The sequence below is a fragment of the Entelurus aequoreus genome, linkage group LG04 (genome assembly GCF_033978785.1).
Source record: "Entelurus aequoreus isolate RoL-2023_Sb linkage group LG04, RoL_Eaeq_v1.1, whole genome shotgun sequence".
Lineage (NCBI taxonomy): Eukaryota > Metazoa > Chordata > Actinopteri > Syngnathiformes > Syngnathidae > Entelurus > Entelurus aequoreus.
Window position 1 is genome coordinate 3,976,259 of NC_084734.1, and position 19,508 is coordinate 3,995,766.

General features: G+C 39.4%; 2 protein-coding genes across 2 annotated transcripts; both read left to right on the top strand.

The window, feature by feature from the left end:
- The first annotated feature begins 5,502 nt into the window (after window positions 1-5,502).
- On the top strand, window positions 5,503-7,887 carry LOC133647695 (protocadherin gamma-A11-like). Its single transcript, XM_062043378.1, has one exon. It carries the CDS (start codon window positions 5,503-5,505, stop codon window positions 7,885-7,887), a length of 2,385 nt encoding a protein of 794 aa, XP_061899362.1.
- A 6,974-nt stretch (window positions 7,888-14,861) lies between these two features.
- On the top strand, window positions 14,862-17,246 carry LOC133647696 (protocadherin gamma-A11-like). Its single transcript, XM_062043379.1, has one exon. It carries the CDS (start codon window positions 14,862-14,864, stop codon window positions 17,244-17,246), a length of 2,385 nt encoding a protein of 794 aa, XP_061899363.1.
- The last annotated feature ends 2,262 nt before the right edge of the window (window positions 17,247-19,508 follow it).

Here is a 19,508-nt window from a genome sequence, read left to right on the forward strand (position 1 = left end):
CGTTCAAATAGAGACAAAGGAAATGGCTTTCATATAGTCCCAAAAGAAGTGGCTCATAAAGGTCCTAAAGTCAGGAAAAAATTAAAGTGCGTTGAAGGAAATGGCTCTTAAAAATATCACTTTCATTATTTTGTGTAATACAATCAGACCAGGGCAGCACGGTGGCACAGGGGTTAGTGCATGTGCCTCACAATACGAAGTACCGTATTTTCCGCACCATAAGCCGCCCCGTGTTATCAGCCGCACTTTTAATGAATGGCATATTTCAAAACGTTGTTTACCTATTAGCCGCCCCGTGTTATTAGCCGCACCTACGCTGCGCTAAAGGGAATGTCAACAGAACAGTCAGATAGGTCAGTCAAACTTTAATAATATATTACAAACCAGCGTTCTAACAACTCTGTTCACTCCCAAAATGTAATGTGCAAATGTGCAATCACAAAAATAGTAACACTCAAAATAGTGCAGAGCAATAGCAACATCAACAACTCAATGTTGCTCATACGTTAATGTCACACAACACACAAAATAAACATTTAAAGCTCACTTTCTGAAGTTATTACTCATCCACAAATCCATCGAATTCTTCTTCTTCGGTGTGCTTCACTTGTTTTTTGACACCATCGATGATGTGGACGCGCATGCAGTCGTAGATCAACAGGAACGGCGCTGCGTGAAAAAAGTCACCCGGTCTCTTCGCTCATCTTTTCTTCATCCATCCATCCCTTCGAGTTAGCTTTTATGATGACGCCGGCTGGAAAGTTTTCTTTTGGCAAGGTCTTCCTTTTGAATATCACCGTGGGTGGAAGTTTCTGGCCGCTAGCATGGCAAGCTAACGGATATTCACCGTACGTGCTCCCGTTGTATCCACAGTGCGGTTCACAGGAATATCAAAAGTCAGTGGAACCTTGTACGCGTGTCTCTTGGTAGGAGACATTTTGTGGTCTTTACAGAAACACACAAATGAAATGAAATATCCGTGCGCTTCTTCTTTTACGGGGGCGGGTGCTCACCTTGGCGGTTGCTTACAGTAGAAGAAGAAGTGCTTCCTCTTCTATGGGGGCGGTTGCTTACCATAGAAGAAGAAGCGCTTCCTCTTCTACAGGGAAAAAAGATGACGGCTGTTTACCATATTTGCGAGACCTAAACTTTATGAAAATAAATATTAATATTAATCCATATATAAAGCGCACCGGGTTATAAGCCGCACTGTCAGCTTTTGAGAAAATGTGTACTCCGGCTTCCTCCCTCCTCCAAAGACATGCACCTGGGGATAGGTTGATTGGCAACACTAAATCGGCCCTAGTGTGTGAATGTGAGTGTGAATATTGTCTGTCTATCTGTGTTGACCCTGTGATGAGTGGCAACTTGTCCAGGGTGTACCCCGCCTTCCACCCGAATGCAGCTGAGATAGGCTCCAGCACCCCCCGCGACCCCGAAAGGCACAAGCGGTAGAAAATGGATGGATGGATGGACAATCAGACCACTTGTGTCTGCAGCGAACACTTTGTAAAATGTTTGTTTGAACTTTTGATTTGTGTGAGAAACATTTTGTGATACAATCAAGTTTATTGTCTACTATATTGGTAGTGTTTGATAGCAGAATTAAAGGTAAAGAAGGGACAATAGATCGCATTAGTAATTTTGTTCATTTGTGGTTGCTGTGCCTAACTACAACTATGAAGACCTGGTTGTACAAATAAACTAATGTCATGTCAAGTCCTAGTAACTAGTATTGGGATAGTTGGTCGCCGTATTTTCATTCTTGATTTTCATTGTCGATTTTCATAACAGAAACTAAAAGCTTAGTTGTTGTCGTGCAGACAAGTGCTTTGTTCGTTATGGATGACCACATTATAGCGTCTTTGGTGATATTTGTTTGCATCAAGAAAATAGCCTTAATAGTATTCATAAAGTAGATGAATAATTATCTTGTAGGCTCAACAGCGATAGTGCATCTTGATATCGCTAGCAATGATTGATACTGAACAACAGGGACATCTATAGCTAAATAATGAGACAAAACATGAATTTAACACCATAAAAACAACTGCAGACATGAACTGTAGATGAGACTAATATTTGTAGCAGGAAATAAACTGCAAACAAACGTATCCTTTTTCTCATTAGCGTCACTATCACAGCAGCACAGCACGTGTTATGTCAATCAAATATGTTACTTAGCGATGCACAAATAAGTCCAACTTTGTCTTTCACAATTACCCCCTTAGCAAAGCAATAGCTCAAACTCTCTGAAGATGCTCGGGTGCCCACAAATGCCCACAAATTCTTGGTTGGATTGAGATGTGGCATTTAGCTTTGTTACTCTTCAACATTCAGCTCGTTGTCTTTCAAATAGTTCTTTGTAGCTTGTGCTGTTTGCTTGGAGTTGATGTCTTGCTAGAAAATACAAGGCGTAGTTCTCTTGCAGGTTAAAACAGATCACCATTCGGGGTTTGAGGATATTGTTCTACTTTATATCCCCTCTAACTTGACAAGACTTCCGGGGTCTGCTGCTGGGAATCATCCCCATATCATAATGTTGCCATTATGCTTCATGGTGAATACATTTTGTTTATTTTAATGTATAAAAGCGTTGTTGTCTTATCAGACAAAAAACAAATACAAATCTTAATTTGGGCAAATTCAAAACTATATTTATTGTGAGCCTTTTTCATCAGTGGCTTTTTTTTAACTCTCTAGTACAACTTTGACTTGTTGCATGTACCGTTTCTCCAATTTGGGCCTCTGGAGCTCTCAATTCCTTCATTCCTTCATTTGACTTAACTCCTTTAAAGTGATACAGATGTGTGTTAGGGGCCTCCATTTCGCTTCATTACTCAGTTTGTACGGATGTGCAGCTCGTGGCATATTTATTAAAATGTATTTTAAATCTTATGCATTTAAGTGAACTACATGGGTGCCTGTCGTGAGTTGGAACAGGGCTGTTGTATGGTTGGTGGGGATTGCAATTCAAAGGGCCCACAGCCCGCTAGGGCCCACACTGCCACACACACAGGCAATGAATGGTGTAAAAGGGTCCACATTGATATTCTTTCAGGGGGCCCACAAATCCTAGCAACTGCCCTGGTTGAAAGTCTTGTAGACATCCCCCGTCCTAAATTGTCATTTTACCTTTTTTATAGGATGCTTGAAGTGTTATTTTGTCTTCTAGTTGCAATTGTATGAATACTAATGAACCAGAGACTCATGGACCTCCAACACACAGGTGTTACTATATCACAATGTCTTGACACACATTAGAGCCTATTCCACGAACAAGTCCAGGACCTTTGAGTTCCTGTAGAAGTGTGTGGTTTGTGTTTCCACAGCATTTCAAAGTCCAGCGTACTTTATACAACTGCAGCTGAGGACGTTTCGAGGAGTGGTTTAGTATATTCCTATACTGATACCATGTAAATAAACAGACAATATTAGGTCAGACGTATTTTACTAAAAAGTAAGTACATGAAATAAAAAGCAACAACATACAGAATGATATGATTAAAAATAAAAAAGTGTACTGAATTGTTCATAAAAATGCAGGCTTTACGTTTGCAACAGTCGTAAAGTTGTCTTGTCAGTAAATAATGAGTTCATGGGAGTCAGGCGATTCTTTTTGGTCCAATTCATCTGTAAATAACAATATAAAAAATAAATGTCAGTGTTTATCTCACGCCGACAACACAAACACATCGGCTTTAGCATAGCCTGTTAGCATTAGTATTCTGTTCACTCAGGTTGAGGCTAATACACAAATGGAGTGTCACTGACTACGTTTACAATATGTGATAAAGTAAATAGTTAATATTTAATGTAATTTACTCTTCCTTCCACTCGTATACTGCCTCTTTTATTTCGCATTTCTCCAACGAACTCTCAGAGGAGTAAGCAGCTGAGGTGGTTACTTCGAGTCTGGCTTTTATACTTCAAACGTGTCCGTAAATACTAAAAGAGTCTGTCCACTTCTCGTAGCTTCGCACATCGAAAGGGAGTTTGTAAAAAACTATAAATAACAATAAACTGCTTATAGTTTAAAGCCTACAGCTGAGTAAAAACACTGCGATATAGTTACACTGATCAGCGTTCTTCAGCACAAATATGCCCCACTAAAGTTCCTGCAATTTGAACGTTCCTTTTGTTCTTCTTTCTTATTGTTTTCGAGTTTGTTGTTATAGAAACACACAAGAAATGGGAAATAAACAAGTCGTCTAGCATTATGTAAATGGCGGTCCTGTGTTCGAAAAATAAGTTTTAGGAACACCATAACTGTGTTCAACCAATCAGCGTTTGGAAGCACAGCCCAACCTCGATAAGGTTCCATGAGGAACTTACAAAAGTACCACTGAGCTGGCAGGAACTCCAAAAAAGTTTCTCAATAACTAAATAATAACACGGGGGGAACTATAAATACTAGGTTAAATGGGAAATATTCTGTAAAAGTTCCTGCGGTGGAAAGGGGCCTAATGACTCTATAGTCTACTCAGGTGATCTCATTTAACTAATTGTGCACTGCAGGTATCAACTCACATGGATCTCAGCTGAGTTAGTCAGTTAAAAGAGCTGTTTATTGTTTTATAAGAGCACTTATGAATATGTTTTAAATTAATTTCCACTATTTTTTAAATGTTTACCTTAAACATGACAGCACATTTTCCCCTCATTTTTTTCAGAAAAGCCTAATTGAATTGATCATGATGTCATGAATAGCAACAAAAGGGTGAAACAACCAAGCAGGGTGAATACTTTTGAAATCGAGGCACTAGGACTTGGACCTCTGGAGTTGTTTTAATGAAAAGTGCAAATGATTACTGATCAATTCAAGAATGTGATTTAACAATAAAACTAATATTTCAATTGTTAAAAAAAACACAGTTGAGTTTTGTAAAGGCAGAACAGTACTAAAGTGTGATGACTTCTTCAATAAATATTTTAAAATATCCTCTCTGCTTCTGTATCGGAAGTGAGCTTAGTGGCTGCATATTTATAGTTACTACACTTCAACACTTTTGGTTTATTCGCTGACTGCATTTTTTTTTTTAATTGAACACATTCCATGGCTGGGTCATTTATAAAAGAAGTGTTGTGAAAGTATTCCTAAAACTGTTTTTAAATCACTACTAATTGTATGAACTATTACAAGGATATATTGCAGCTTAATATAAGAAAAATAAACATATTTTTTAAACAGTTTATTGAAATCCCTTAATCCATTCAACCGGGAAAATAGAATATGGAAGAAACTTTACCTTTTATAATAGATGATTCTGTAATTTATTGGAATAATTTTAATCATATTCAGTGCGAAAAAGTAGTTTGTTTTAGAAATAGGCTCCAATAATTGTTTCATACATCAAACTATGCTCACGGGGGCGCAATAGACCAGTTTTCAAATGAATGAACGCCCTTTTTCTTTCATTGAGGACTAACGTTGTGGTCTGATGTCAGTGATGTTGTAGACCACATTGTATTATTCTACAGCGTGTTAGGGAGGCGTCCATCATGGATTTTAAACCATCTTTGTTTCACTGGCGCACCTTTTATTTTCTCCTCTTTTTGTTGCATTCTGCATATGGAGACGTGAGCTTTTCCTTCCCTGAGGAGATGAAACGAGGATCTGTTATTGGGAATTTAGCCAAGGATCTGGGACTGGAGACGAGCGCACTGTCTGCAAGAAAAGCCCGCATTGACGCCGAGGGGAGCAACAAACCTTATTGTGATCTAAACATGAAAAGCGGAGAGCTGATTGTCGCCGACAGGATTGACCGAGAGGATCTTTGTGGAGACAAGCCTTCATGTGTCCTAAAACATGAGGTCGTGCTGGAGAATCCTCTGGAGCTTCATCGAATTAATCTGCATATTCAAGATGTTAATGATAACGCACCAATGTTTAATGATGACTTGATTAATTTAGAGATAAGTGAGTCAGCCGACAAAGGAGCTCGTTTTGTGATAGAAGAGGGGCACGATGCAGATATTGGACAAAATTCAGTTCAACAATATATGCTTAGAAAAAATGATAATTTCGTTCTTGCTGTCAGTGGTAACACAATAGAATTAGTTCTTGATAAAGAACTTGACCGTGAAAAACAAAATGAGATGAATTTGCTTCTCACAGCTTTAGATGGCGGCTCTCCTCAGAGATCAGGTACAGTAGTCATACACGTCACTGTGCTGGATGCTAATGATAATGTACCAGTGTTCAGCCAAGCTGTTTACAAAGCCAGTCTGCCTGAAAACTCTCCTCCTGATACAATAGTGATTAATGTCAGTGCTACTGATGCTGATGAAGGAGTGAATGGAGAAGTCAGTTATGATTTTGGACATGTTACAGAAGATGTGAAGAAAATATTCAGTATTGATCGTAAAAAGGGGGCAATAGGAGTAATTGGAACTATTGATTATGAATTTAGAACATCTTATGAAATTCGCGTGAAAGCCAAAGACGGATTAGGACTGTCCTCGTATGCAAAAGTCATTATTTCAATCAGTGATGTAAATGACAACGCTCCTGTGATTAGTTTAAAGTCACTGTCTAATCCAGTACCAGAGAATGTGTCACCTGGTACAGAGGTGGGCATCATTAATGTTCAGGACAGAGACTCTGAGAAAAATGGACAAGTCCGCTGCTCCCTTCAACAAAATGTCCCCTTTAAACTAGTTCCTTCTATTAAAAACTATTATTCTCTGGTGACTACTGGACAACTGGACCGTGAACTAGTGTCTGATTACAACATTACAATCAGTGCCACTGACGAGGGCTCTCCTCCTCTGTCCTCCTCTAAAAGTCTTCACTTATCTGTAGCAGACATCAACGACAACCCACCTGTGTTTGAGGAACAGTCCTACAGTGCATATGTGAGTGAAAATAACAAAGCTGGCTCCACTTTATGTTCTGTTAGTGCTCGAGACCCCGACTGGAGACAGAACGGTACCGTGATTTATTCTCTGATAGCTGCTGAGGTGAACGGTGCCCCGGTGTCCTCCTATGTATCTGTTAATGGAGACACAGGTGTGATCCATGCTGTCAGGTCATTTGATTATGAACACTTGAGGAGTTTTAAAGTCCACGTCATGGCCAGAGACAACGGTTCTCCTCCGCTGAGCAGCAACGTGAGCGTCAGTGTGTTCATATCGGATGTGAATGACAACTCTCCTCAGATACTGTACCCCTCCCCAGAGGGTAACTCCTTCATGACCGAGCTGGTCCCCAAAGCTGCACACGGAGGCTCTGTGGTGTCCAAAGTGATAGCGGTGGATGCAGACTCCGGACAGAACGCCTGGCTGTCCTATCATATAGTCAAGTCCACTGATCCGGGACTTTTCACCATTGGTCTCCACAGTGGAGAGATCAGGACCCAGCGGGACATTTCTGAATCTGACAGCATGAAACAGAACCTGATTGTGGCAGTGAAAGATAACGGACAGCCCCCTCTCTCTGCCACCTGCTCCATGTATTTACTTATTTCTGATAACTTGGCTGAGGTGCCAGAACTGAAGGACATTTCTTATGAGGAGAAGAATTCCAAACTGACGTCTTATCTGATCATCGCGCTGGTGTCTGTGTCCACCTTCTTTCTGACCTTCATCATCATCGTCCTGGGTGTGAGGTTTTGTCGCAGGAGAAAGCCCAGACTGTTGTTTGATGGAGCAGTTGCCATCCCCAGCGCGTATCTGCCTCCTAATTACGCAGATGTTGACGGCACAGGAACTTTACGCAGCACCTACAACTATGACGCCTACTTGACAACAGGTTCTAGAACCAGTGACTTTAAGTTTGTGTCTTCTTACAATGACAACACGCTGCCTGCTGACCAGACTCTGAGGAAAAGTCCTTCTGACTTTGATGAGATGTTTGGAGACACTCAAGGCTCCCCTGAGGTATGAATATGATTTATTTTTCCCAAATACATGCACTCATGCAAGCTCTTTGTGGTGTTTATTGAGGCCACTAACCGGGTGTTGTTTCAATGAAAAGGCCTATACTTATACATAGATACTTTGTTTTGGTGCCAAAATGTCTGTAGTTGTTTTAATGTGTTTTGGTGCTTTGTTTTGTTGTGCCATACTTATACATAGAATAAGAGACATACTTAGACATAGAGTAGTCAATTTATTTTGACTTATTTTACCTAAACATTTTCCTTGTCCATCTTTAGTGACACACGCTTACTGATATTGTTTTGTAACTTTCATCTTTTATAAATCCCATTTTTAGTTTAGATTTTAGTCATAGTGATTTACAAATGGAAAATATACATGCTTTAATAAATTAATAATTATTTTTAATATTCACGGCTGGATTATTTGACTATTTTATTACAATATTATACAAACATTTGTAGGTTTTGGAACTCATTACAATGTAAGTATATTATTTGCGTTGAGTGTTGGGAAATATATTCTGTCATCCTAGAATTGCATTGATGGTGTCTGTCTTTGAGAAGTGGAGTATTTAGTGTTCACTTTTATGTTTTGAATTGGATGCAATATGGTTTTTTTTTGCAAGCAAATGATCATGCAGGTGTTGGATATCATGGTTTCCGATCATTTTAATTTCGGAGACAAATGTTGCTTTTTTATACAGCCTGTGGCAAAATGCCTTTCTTGTGTCAACTCTCCATTGGCTAAAATACATACATTGAATAGTCAGCAGTAGTCCTTGATCAACAGAATCTTGGACATCGTGTTACTGCAGAGTGATGGTGACACATTGTGTGGTCTGCGTTTGTGTTTCTACGTCAACCGATACTTTTTAAAAGAAGAATTGTCTTTCAGTGTTGTTTTACATTTCTTTCATTGACACATGCAGTTATTTCAGTCTGATTTTATGAATTCACACCTCACTTGCAGTCTGATTTTATGAATCCACACCTCACAAATATTTTCATATATGAAGTTTTGGTGTCAAGCAGTACTAATCGGATGGTATTTACAGTGCCTTACTGCCTACCTCGACTTTGCGGAGTAAAAGCTCTCATTTGCATCTGTATACATGTTGGATGATAGTTAAAAATAAGGTGCTTTCACTCAGGGGACAAATAAAATGTGATAATTGTTTTATGTTGAAATTTGGTTGGTCAAAAAAGTTCATTGAAATTAATTGGTGATTTGTTTTAAGTATAGGAGCTTTGCATATAACATCACATCCATTTTTCTTCTCCACGACTTAGTTCACACAATAGTTAAGCAGCTTGAGCGTAGCATTAAAACAAGTGAGAGTGAAGTTAGAGTTTGAGCAGAAAATGATGTATTGCTGTTCTGTTCTTGGGTGTTCCAGTCATTCAAATAGAGAGAAAGGAAATAGTTTGCATATAATCCCAAAAGAAGTGGCTCATAAAGGTCCTAAAGTCAGGAAGAAATGAAAGTGCGTTGAAGGAAATGGCTCTTAAAAATATCACTTTCATTATTTTGTGTAATACAATCAGACCAGGGCAGCACGGTGGAACAGGGGTTAGTGCATGTGCCTCACAATACGAAGTAGTCCTGAGTTCAATCCCGGGATCGGGAGCTTTCTGTGTGGAGTTTTTATGTTCTCCCCGTGATTGCGTGGGTTCCCTCCGGGTACTCCGGCTTCTTCCCACCTCTAAAGACATGTACCTGGGGATAGGCCCCTCCCACCTCCAAAGACATGCACCTGGGGATAGGCCCCTCCCACCTCCAAAGACATGCACCTGGGGATAGGCCCCTCCCACCTCCAAAGACATGCACCTGGGGATAGGTTGATTGGCAACACTAAATCGGCCCTAGTGTGTGAATGTGAGTGTGAATATTGTCTATCTGTTTTGGCCCTGTAATGAGGTGGCAACTTGTCCAGGGTGTACCCCGCCTTCCACCCGAATGCAGCTGAGATAGGCTCCAGCACCCCCTGCGACCCCGAAAGGCACAAGCGGTAGAAAATGGATGGATGGATGGACAATCAGACCACTTGTGTCTGCAGCAATTACTTTGTAAAATGTTTGTTTGAACTTTTGATTTGTGTGAGAAACATTTTGTGATGCAATCAAGTTTATTGTCTACTATATTGGTAGTGTTTGATAGCAGAATTAAAGGTAAAGAAGGGACAATAGATCACATTAGTAATTTTGTTCATTTGTGGTTGCTGTGCCTAACTACAACTATGAAGACCTGGTTGTACAAATAAACTAATGTCATGTCGAGTCCTAGTAACACATATTGGGATAGTTGGTCGCCGTATTTTCGTTGTCGATTTTCATTGTCGATTTTAATAACAGAAACTAAAAGCTTAGTTGTTGTCGTGCAGACAAATGCTTTGTTCGTTATGGATGACCACATTATAGCATCTTTGGTGATATTTGTTAGCATCAAGAAAATAGCCTTAATAGTATTAATAAAGTAGATGAATAATTATCTTGTAGGCTCAACAGCGATAGTGCATCTTGATATCGCTAGCAATGATTGATACTGAACAACAGGGACATCTATAGCTAAATAATGAGACAAAACATGAATTTAACACCATAAAAACAACTGCAGACATGAACTGTAGATGAGACTAATATTTGTAGCAGGAAATAAACTGCAAACAAACGTATCCTTTTTCTCATTAGCGTCACTATCACAGCAGCACAGCACGTGTTATGTCAATCAAATATGTTACTTAGCGATTCACAAATAAGTCCAACTTTGTCTTTCACAATTACCCCCTTAGCAAAGCAATAGCTCAAACTCTCTGAAGATGCTCGGGTGCCCACAAATGCCCACAAATTCTTGATTGGATTGAGATGTGGCATTTAGCTTTGTTACTCTTCAACATTCAGCTTGTTGTCTTTCAAATAGTTCTGTGTAGCTTGTGCTGTTTGCTTGGAGTTGATGTCTTGCTAGAAAATACAAGGCGTAGTTCTCTTGCAGGTTAAAACAGATCACCATTCAGGGTTTGAGGATATTGTTCTACTTTATATCTCCTCTAACTTGACAAGACTTCCGGGGTCTGCTGCTGGGAATCATCCCCATATCATAATGTTGCCATTATGCTTCACGGTGAATACATTTTGTTTATTTTAATTTATAAAAGCATTGTTGTCTTATCAGACAAAAATAGATACAAATCTTAATTTGGGCAAATTCAAAACTATATTTATTGTGAGCCTTTTTCAACAGTGGCTTTTTTTAACTCTCTAGTACAACTTTGACTTGTTGCATGTACCGTTTCTACAATTTGGGCCCCTGGAGCTCTCAATTCCTTCATTCCTTCATTTGACTTAACTCCTTTAAAGTGATACAGATGTGTGTTAGGGGCCTCCATTTCACTTCCTTACTCAGTTTGTGAGGATGCGCAGCTCGCGGCATATTTATTAAAATGTATTTTAAATCTTATGCATTTAAGTGAACTACATGGGTGCCTGTCGTGAGTTGGAACAGGGCTGTTGTATGGTTGGGGGGGGTTTCAATTCAAAGGGCCCACCGCCCGCTAGGGCCCCACAGTGCCACACACACAGGCAATGAATGGTGTAGAGGGGTCTACACCGATATTCTTTCAGGGGGCCCAGAAATCCTAGCAACTGCCCTGGTTGAAAGTCTTGTAGACATACCTCATCTTAAATGGTCATTTTACCTTTTTTATAGGATGCTTGAAGTGTTATTTTGTCTTTAAGTCGCAATTTTATGAATACTAATGAACCAGAGACTGGACCTCCAACACACAAGTGTTATTGTATCACAATATCTTGACACACATTAGGCCCTTTTCCAACAAAAGTTCAGGACCTTTGAGTTCCTGTAGAAGTGTGTGGTTTGTGTTTCCACAGCATTTCAAAGTCCAGCGTACTTTATACAACTGCAGCTGAGGACGTATCGAGGAGTGGTTTAGTATATTCCTATACTGATACCATGTAAATAAACAGACAATATTAGGTCAGACTTATTTTACTAAAAAGTAAGTAAATGAAATAAAAAGCAATAACATGCAAAACGATATGATTAAAAATTAAAAAAAGTGTACTGAATTTTTCATAAAAATTCAGGCTTTATGTTTGCAACAGTCGTAAAGTTGTCTTGTCAGTAAATAATGAGTTCATGGGAGTCAGGCGATTATTTTTGGTCCAATTCATCTGTAAATAATAATATACACAAATAAATGTCAGTGTTTATCTCACGCCGACAACACAAACACATTGGCTTTAGCGTAGCTTGTTAGCATTAGTATTCTGTTCACTCAGGTTGAGGCTAATACACAAATGGAGTGTCACTGACTACTTTTACAATATGTGATAAAGTAAATAGTTAATAGTTGATGTTATTTACCTTCTTTCCACTCGTATACTGCCTCTTTTATTTCGCATTTCTCCAACGCAGAAAGAGTCCGTCCACTTCTCGTAGCTTTGCATATCCAAATTAAGTTTGTAAAAAAATACAATCAACAACAAACTGCTTACAGTTGAAAGACTACGGCTGAGTAAAAACTCTGCGATATAGTTACACTGATCAGCGTTATTCAGCACAAATATGCCCCACTAAAGTTCCTGCAATTTGAACGTTCCTTTTGTTCTTCTTTCTTTTTGTTTTCAAGTTTGTTGTTATAGAAACACACAAGAAATGGGAAATAACCAAGTCGTCTAGCATTATGTAAATGGCGGTCCTGTGTTCGAAAAATAAGTTTTAGGAACGCCCATAACTGTGTTCAACCAATCAGCGTTCGGAAGCACAGCCCGACCCCGATAAAGTTCCAGGAACTTCCAAAAGTACCACTGAGCTGGCAGGAACTCCAAAAAAGTTCCTCAATAACTAAATGTACCCGCATAGTTTTCTGACACCCCTTCTCAACTGTCTATATGATGTCAAGGCTTGGTTAGCCCAGAATTTTTTAATAATGAATGAGGGAAAAACATTGATTGATTGATTGATTGATCTTCTTCTTTTAGCAAAGGTAAAACCATTTTTATCTTTTAACCTTTTTGAACAAGTCGTGCATGCTTTTATTTCAAGTGGCCTGGACTACTGCAATGCACTTTATGCTGGCATTAGCCAAAAAGCTCTCTCCAGGTTGCAGTTAGTTCAGAACGCGGCAGCACGACTTTTAACAGGGGCCATGAAACGCCAGCATATAACCTCAATTCTTCGGAGTTTGCACTGACTCCCTGTTCATTTTAGAATTGATTTTAAATCCTTGCTGTTTGTTTTTAAAGCTTTACATGGACTGGCACCTCAGTATATCTCGGACCTCATCCAAATTTACAATCCTGCGCGCGCTCTGAGGTCCGAGAGCCAGCTCCAGCTCGTGGTGCCCAGGACGAGACTTAAAACCAGGGGAGACAGGACCTTCTCTGTGGTCGGCCCTAAACTCTGGAACACTCTGCCCCTCCATGTTCAAACTGCTTCCACAGTGGAGTGTTTTAAGTCTCGTCTTAAGACCCACTTTTATTCTTTGGCTTTTAACACTACGTGAGTTGTGTGGTCTTCTGTCCTCTGTTGTCCTGTGTGGTTAGGGTTAGGGTTATACATTTTGATGTCTATTTTACTGTTTTAATTGGTTTTACCCTTTAAAATCGTTTTTAATCATATTTATTTTTTATATTGTCTCTGTATTGGTTTTCTATTAATTTATTATTTGTTTTTATTCAGTCATTGGTGTAGCATAATATTGTTTTTAATATTGTTTTTAATATCGTTTTTAATATTGTTTTTAATATTGTTTTTAACATGGCTGTGCAGCACTTTGGAAACATTCTTGTTGTGTAAATGTGCTATATAAATAAAGTGGATTGGATTGGATTGGATTGGATTGGTGGAAACACAGGGGGATATATAATTACTAGGTTAAATGGGAAATATTCTGCAAAAGTTCCTGTGGTGGAAAGGGGCCTAATGACTCTATAGTCTACTCAGGTGATCTCATTTAACTAATTGTGCACTGCAGGTATCAACTCACATGGATCTCAGCTGAGTTAGTCAGTTAAAAGAGCTGTTTATTGTTTTATAAGAGCACTTATTAATATGTTTTAAATTAATTTCCACTATTTTTTTAAATGTTTACCTTAAACATGACAGCACATTTTCCCCTCATTTTTTTCAGAAAAGCCTAATTGAATTGATCATGATGTCATGAATAGCAACAAAAGGGTGAAACAACCAAGGGGGGTGAATACTTTTGAAATCAAGGCACTAGGGCTTGGACCTCTGGAGTTGTTTTAATTAAAAGTGCAAATGATTACTGATCAATTCAAGAATGTGATTGAACTATAAAACTAATATTTCAATTGTTAAAAAAAACATAGTTGAGTTTTGTAAAGGCAGAACAGTACTACAGTGTGATGACTTCTTCAATAAATATTTTAAAATATCCTCTCTGCTTCTGTATTGGAAGTGAGCTTAGTGGCTGCATATTTATAGTTACTACACTTCAACACTTTTGGTTTATTCGCTGACTGCATATTTTTTTTAATTGAACACATTCCATGGCTGGGTCATTAATAAAAGAAGTGTTGTGAAAGTATTCCTAAAACTGTTTTTAAAGCACTACTAATTGTATGAACTATTATGAGGATATATTGCAGCTTAATATAAGAAAAATAAACATTCTTTTTGAAACAGTTTATTGAAATCCCTGAATCCATTCAACCGGGAAAATAGAATATGGAAGAAACTTTACCTTTTATAATAGATGATTCTGTAATTTATTGGAATAATTGTAATCATATTCAGTGCGAAAAAGTAGTTTGTTTTATAAATAGGCTCCAATAATTGGTAGATACATCAAACTATGCTCACGGGGGCGCAATAGACCAGTTTTCAAATGAATGAACGCCCTTTTTCTTTCATTGAGGACTTACGTTGTGGTCTGATGTCAGTGATGTTGTAGACCACATTGTATTATTCTACAGCGTGTTAGGAAGGCGTCCATCATGGATTTTAAACCATCTTTGTTTCACTGGCGCACCTTTCATTTTCTCCTCTTTTTGTTGCATTCTGCATATGGAGACGTGAGCTTTTCCTTCCCTGAGGAGATGAAACGAGGATCTGTTATTGGGAATTTAGCCAAGGATCTGGGACTGGAGACGAGCGCACTGTCTGCAAGAAAAGCCCGCATTGACGCCGAGGGGAGCAACAAACGTTATTGTGATCTAAACATGAAAAGCGGAGAGCTGATTGTCGCCGACAGGATTGACCGAGAGGATCTTTGTGGAGACAAGCCTTCATGTGTCCTAAAACATGAGGTCGTGCTGGAGAATCCTCTGGAGCTTCATAGAATTAATCTGCATATTCAAGATATTAATGATAACGCACCAATGTTTAATGATGACTTGATTAATTTAGAGATAAGTGAGTCAGCCGACAAAGGAGCTCGTTTTGTGATAGAAGAGGGGCACGATGCAGATATAGGACAAAATTCAGTTCAACAATATATGCTTACAAAAAATGATAATTTCGTTCTTGCTGTCAGCGGTAACACAATAGAATTAGTTCTTGATAAAGAACTTGACCGTGAAAAACAAAATGAGATGAATTTGCTTCTCACAGCTTTAGATGGCGGCTCTCCTCAGAGATCAGGTACAGTAGTCATACACGTCACTGTGCTGGATGCTAATGATAATGTACCAGTGTTCAGCCAAGCTGTTTATAAAGCCAGTCTGCCTGAAAACTCTCCTCCTGATACAATAGTGATTAATGTTAGTGCTACTGATGCTGATGAAGGAGTGAATGGAGAAGTCAGTTATGATTTTGGTCATGTTACAGAAGATGTGAAGAAAATATTCAGTATTGATCGTAAAAAGGGGGCAATAGGAGTAATTGGAACTATTGATTATGAATTTAGAACATCTTATGAAATCCGTGTGAAAGCCAAAGACGGATTAGGACTGTCATCCTATGCAAAAGTCATTATTTCAATCAGTGATGTAAATGACAACGCTCCTGCGATTAATTTAAAGTCACTGTCTAATCCAGTACCAGAGAATGTGTCACCTGGTACAGAGGTGGGCATCATTAATGTTCAGGACAGAGACTCTGAGAAGAACGGACAGGTCCGCTGCTCCATTTTAGAAAATGTCCCCTTTAAGTTAGTTCCTTCTATTAAAAACTATTATTCTCTGGTGACTACTGGACAACTGGACCGTGAACTAGTGTCTGATTACAACATTACAATCAGTGCCACTGACGAGGGCTCTCCTCCTCTGTCCTCCTCTAAAAGTCTTCACTTATCTGTAGCAGACATCAACGACAACCCACCTGTGTTTGAGGAACAGTCCTACAGTGCATATGTGAGTGAAAATAACAAAGCTGGCTCCACTTTATGTTCTGTTAGTGCTCGAGACCCCGACTGGAGACAGAACGGTACCGTGATTTATTCTCTGTTAGCCGCTGAGGTGAACGGTGCCCCGGTGTCCTCCTATGTGTCTGTTAACGGAGACACAGGTGTGATCCACGCTGTCAGGTCATTTGATTATGAACACTTGAGGAGTTTTAAAGTCCACGTCATGGCCAGAGACAACGGTTCTCCTCCGCTGAGCAGCAACGTGAGCGTCAGTGTGTTCATATCGGATGTGAATGACAACTCTCCTCAGATACTGTACCCCTCCCCAGAGGGTAACTCCTTCATGACCGAGCTGATCCCCAAAAATGCACATGGAGGCTCTGTGGTGTCCAAAGTGATAGCGGTGGACGCAGACTCTGGACAGAACGCCTGGCTGTCCTATCATATAGTCAAGTCCACTGATCCAGGACTTTTCACCATTGGTCTCCACAGTGGAGAGATCAGGACCCAGCGGGACATTTCTGAATCGGACAGCATGAAACAGAACCTGATTGTGGCAGTGAAAGATAACGGACAGCCCCCTCTCTCTGCCACCTGCTCCATGTATTTACTTATTTCTGATAACTTGGCTGAGGTCCCAGAACTGAAGGACATTTCTTATGAGGAGAAGAATTCCAAACTGACGTCTTATCTGATCATCGCGCTGGTGTCTGTGTCCACCTTCTTTCTGACCTTCATCATCATCGTCCTGGGTGTGAGGTTTTGTCGCAGGAGAAAGCCCAGACTGTTGTTTGATGGAGCAGTTGCCATCCCCAGCGCGTATCTGCCTCCTAATTACGCAGATGTTGACGGCACAGGAACTTTACGCAGCACCTACAACTATGACGCCTACTTGACAACAGGTTCTAGAACCAGTGACTTCAAGTTTGTGTCTTCTTACAATGACAACACGCTGCCTGCTGACCAGACTCTGAGGAAAAGTCCTTCTGACTTTGATGAGATGTTTGGAGATACTCAAGGCTCCCCTGAGGTATGAAAATGATTTATTTTTCCCAAATACAAACACTCATGCAAGCTCTTTGTGGTGTTTATTGAGGCCACTAACCGGGTGTTGTTTCAATGAATAGGCCTATACTTATACATAGATGCTTTGTTTTGATGCCAAAATTTCTGTAGTTTGTTTTAATGTGTTTTGGTGCTTTGTTTTGTTGTGCCATACTTATACATAGAATTAGAGACATACTTAGATATAGAGTAATCAATTTATTTTGACTTATTTTACCTAAACATTTTCCTTGTCCATCTTTAGGGACACACACTTACTTATATTGTTTTGTAACTTTCATCTTTTATAAATCCCATTTTTAGTATTGATTTTAATCATAATGATTTACAAATGGAAAATATTAATGCTTTAATCAATTAATAATTATTTTTAATATTCACAGCTGGATTATTTGACTATTTTTTTTACAATATTATACAAACGTTTGTAGGTTTTGGAACTCATTACAATGAAAGTATATTATTTGTGTTGAGTGTTGGGAAATATATTCTGTCATCCTAGAATTGCATTGATGGTGTCTGTCTTTGAGAAGTGGAGTATTTAGTGTTCACTTTTATGTTTTGAATTGGATGCAATATGTTTTTTTTTTGCAAGCAAATGATCATGCAGGTGTTGGATATCATGGTTTCCGATCATTTTAATTTCAGAGAGAAATGTTGTTGTTTTGTACAGCCTGTGGCCAAATGCCTTTCTTGTGTCAACTCTCCATTGGCTAAAGTACATACATTGAATAGTCAGCAGTAGTCCTTGATCAACAGAATCTTGGACATTGTGTTACTGCAGAGTGATGGTGGCACATTTTGTGGTCTGCGTTTGTGTTTCTACGTCAACCAATATTTTTTAAAATACTAATTGTCTTTCAGTGTTGTTTTACATTTATTTCATTGACACATGCAGTTATTTCAGTCTGATTTTATGAATTCACACCTCACTTGCAGTCTGATTTTATGAATCCACACCTCAGAAAAATGTTCATATATGAAGTTTTGGTGTCAAGCAGTACTAATCGGATGGTATTTACAGTGCCTTACTACCTACCTCGACTTTGCAGAGTAAACGCTCTCATTTGCATCTGTATATATATTGGATGATAGTTAAAAATAAGGTGCCTTCACTCAGGGGACAAATAAAATGTGATAATTGTTTTATGTTGAAATTCGGTTGGTCAAAAAAGTTCATTGAAATTAATTGGTGATTTGTTTTAAGTATAGGAGCTTTGCATATAACGTCACATCCATTTTTCTTCTCCACGACTTAGTTCACACAATAGTTAAGCAGCTTGAGCGTAGCATTAAAACAAGTGAGAGTGAAGTTAGAGTTTGAGCAGAAAATGATGTATTGCTGTTCTGCTCTTAAGTGTTCCAGCCGTTCAAATAGAGAGAAAGGAAATAGCTTGCATATAATCCCAAAAGAAGTGGCTCATAAAGGTCCTAAAGTCAGGAAAAAATGAAAGTGCGTTGAAGGAAATGGCTCTTAAAAATATCACTGTCATTATTTTGTGTAATACAATGTGAATTTGTGAATTATACTTATATAGCGCTTTTCTCTAGTGACTCAAAGCGCTTTTACATAGTGAAACCCAATATCTAAGTTACATTTAAACCAGTGTGGGTGGCACTGGGAGCAGGTGGGTAAAGTGTCTTGCCCAAGGACACAATGGCAGTGACTAGGATGGCGGAAGCGGGAATCGAACCTGGAACCCTCAAGTTGCTGGCACGGCCACTCTACCAACCGAGCTATGCCGCCCCACAATCAGACCAGGGCAGCACGGTGGGACAGGGGTTAGTGCATGTGCCTCACAATACGAAGTAGTCCTGAGTTCAATCCCGGGATCGGGATCTTTCTGTGTGGAGTTTTTATGTTCTCCCCGTGATTGCGTGGGTTCCCTCCGGGTACTCCGGCTTCTTCCCACCTCCAAAGACATATACCTGGGGATAGGCTCCTCCCACCTCCAAAGACATGCACCTGGGGATAGGTTGATTGGCAACACTAAATTGGCCCTAGTGTGTGAATGTGAGTGTGAATATTGTCTGTCTATCTGTGTTGGCCCTGTGATGAGGTGGCAACTTGTCCAGGGTGTACCCCGCCTTCCACCCGAATGCAGCTGAGATAGACTCCTGCACCCCCCGCTACCCCGAAAGGGACAAGCGGTAGAAAATGGATGGATGGATGGACAATCAGACCACTTGTGTCTGCAGCGATTACTTTGTAAAATGTTTGTTTGAACTTTTG

Excerpts from the sequence above, each read along its gene's own strand:
- LOC133647695 (XM_062043378.1), top strand. The coding sequence starts at position 5,503 with ATGGATTTTAAACCATCTTTGTTTCACTGGCGCACCTTTTATTTTCTC.
- LOC133647696 (XM_062043379.1), top strand. The coding sequence starts at position 14,862 with ATGGATTTTAAACCATCTTTGTTTCACTGGCGCACCTTTCATTTTCTC.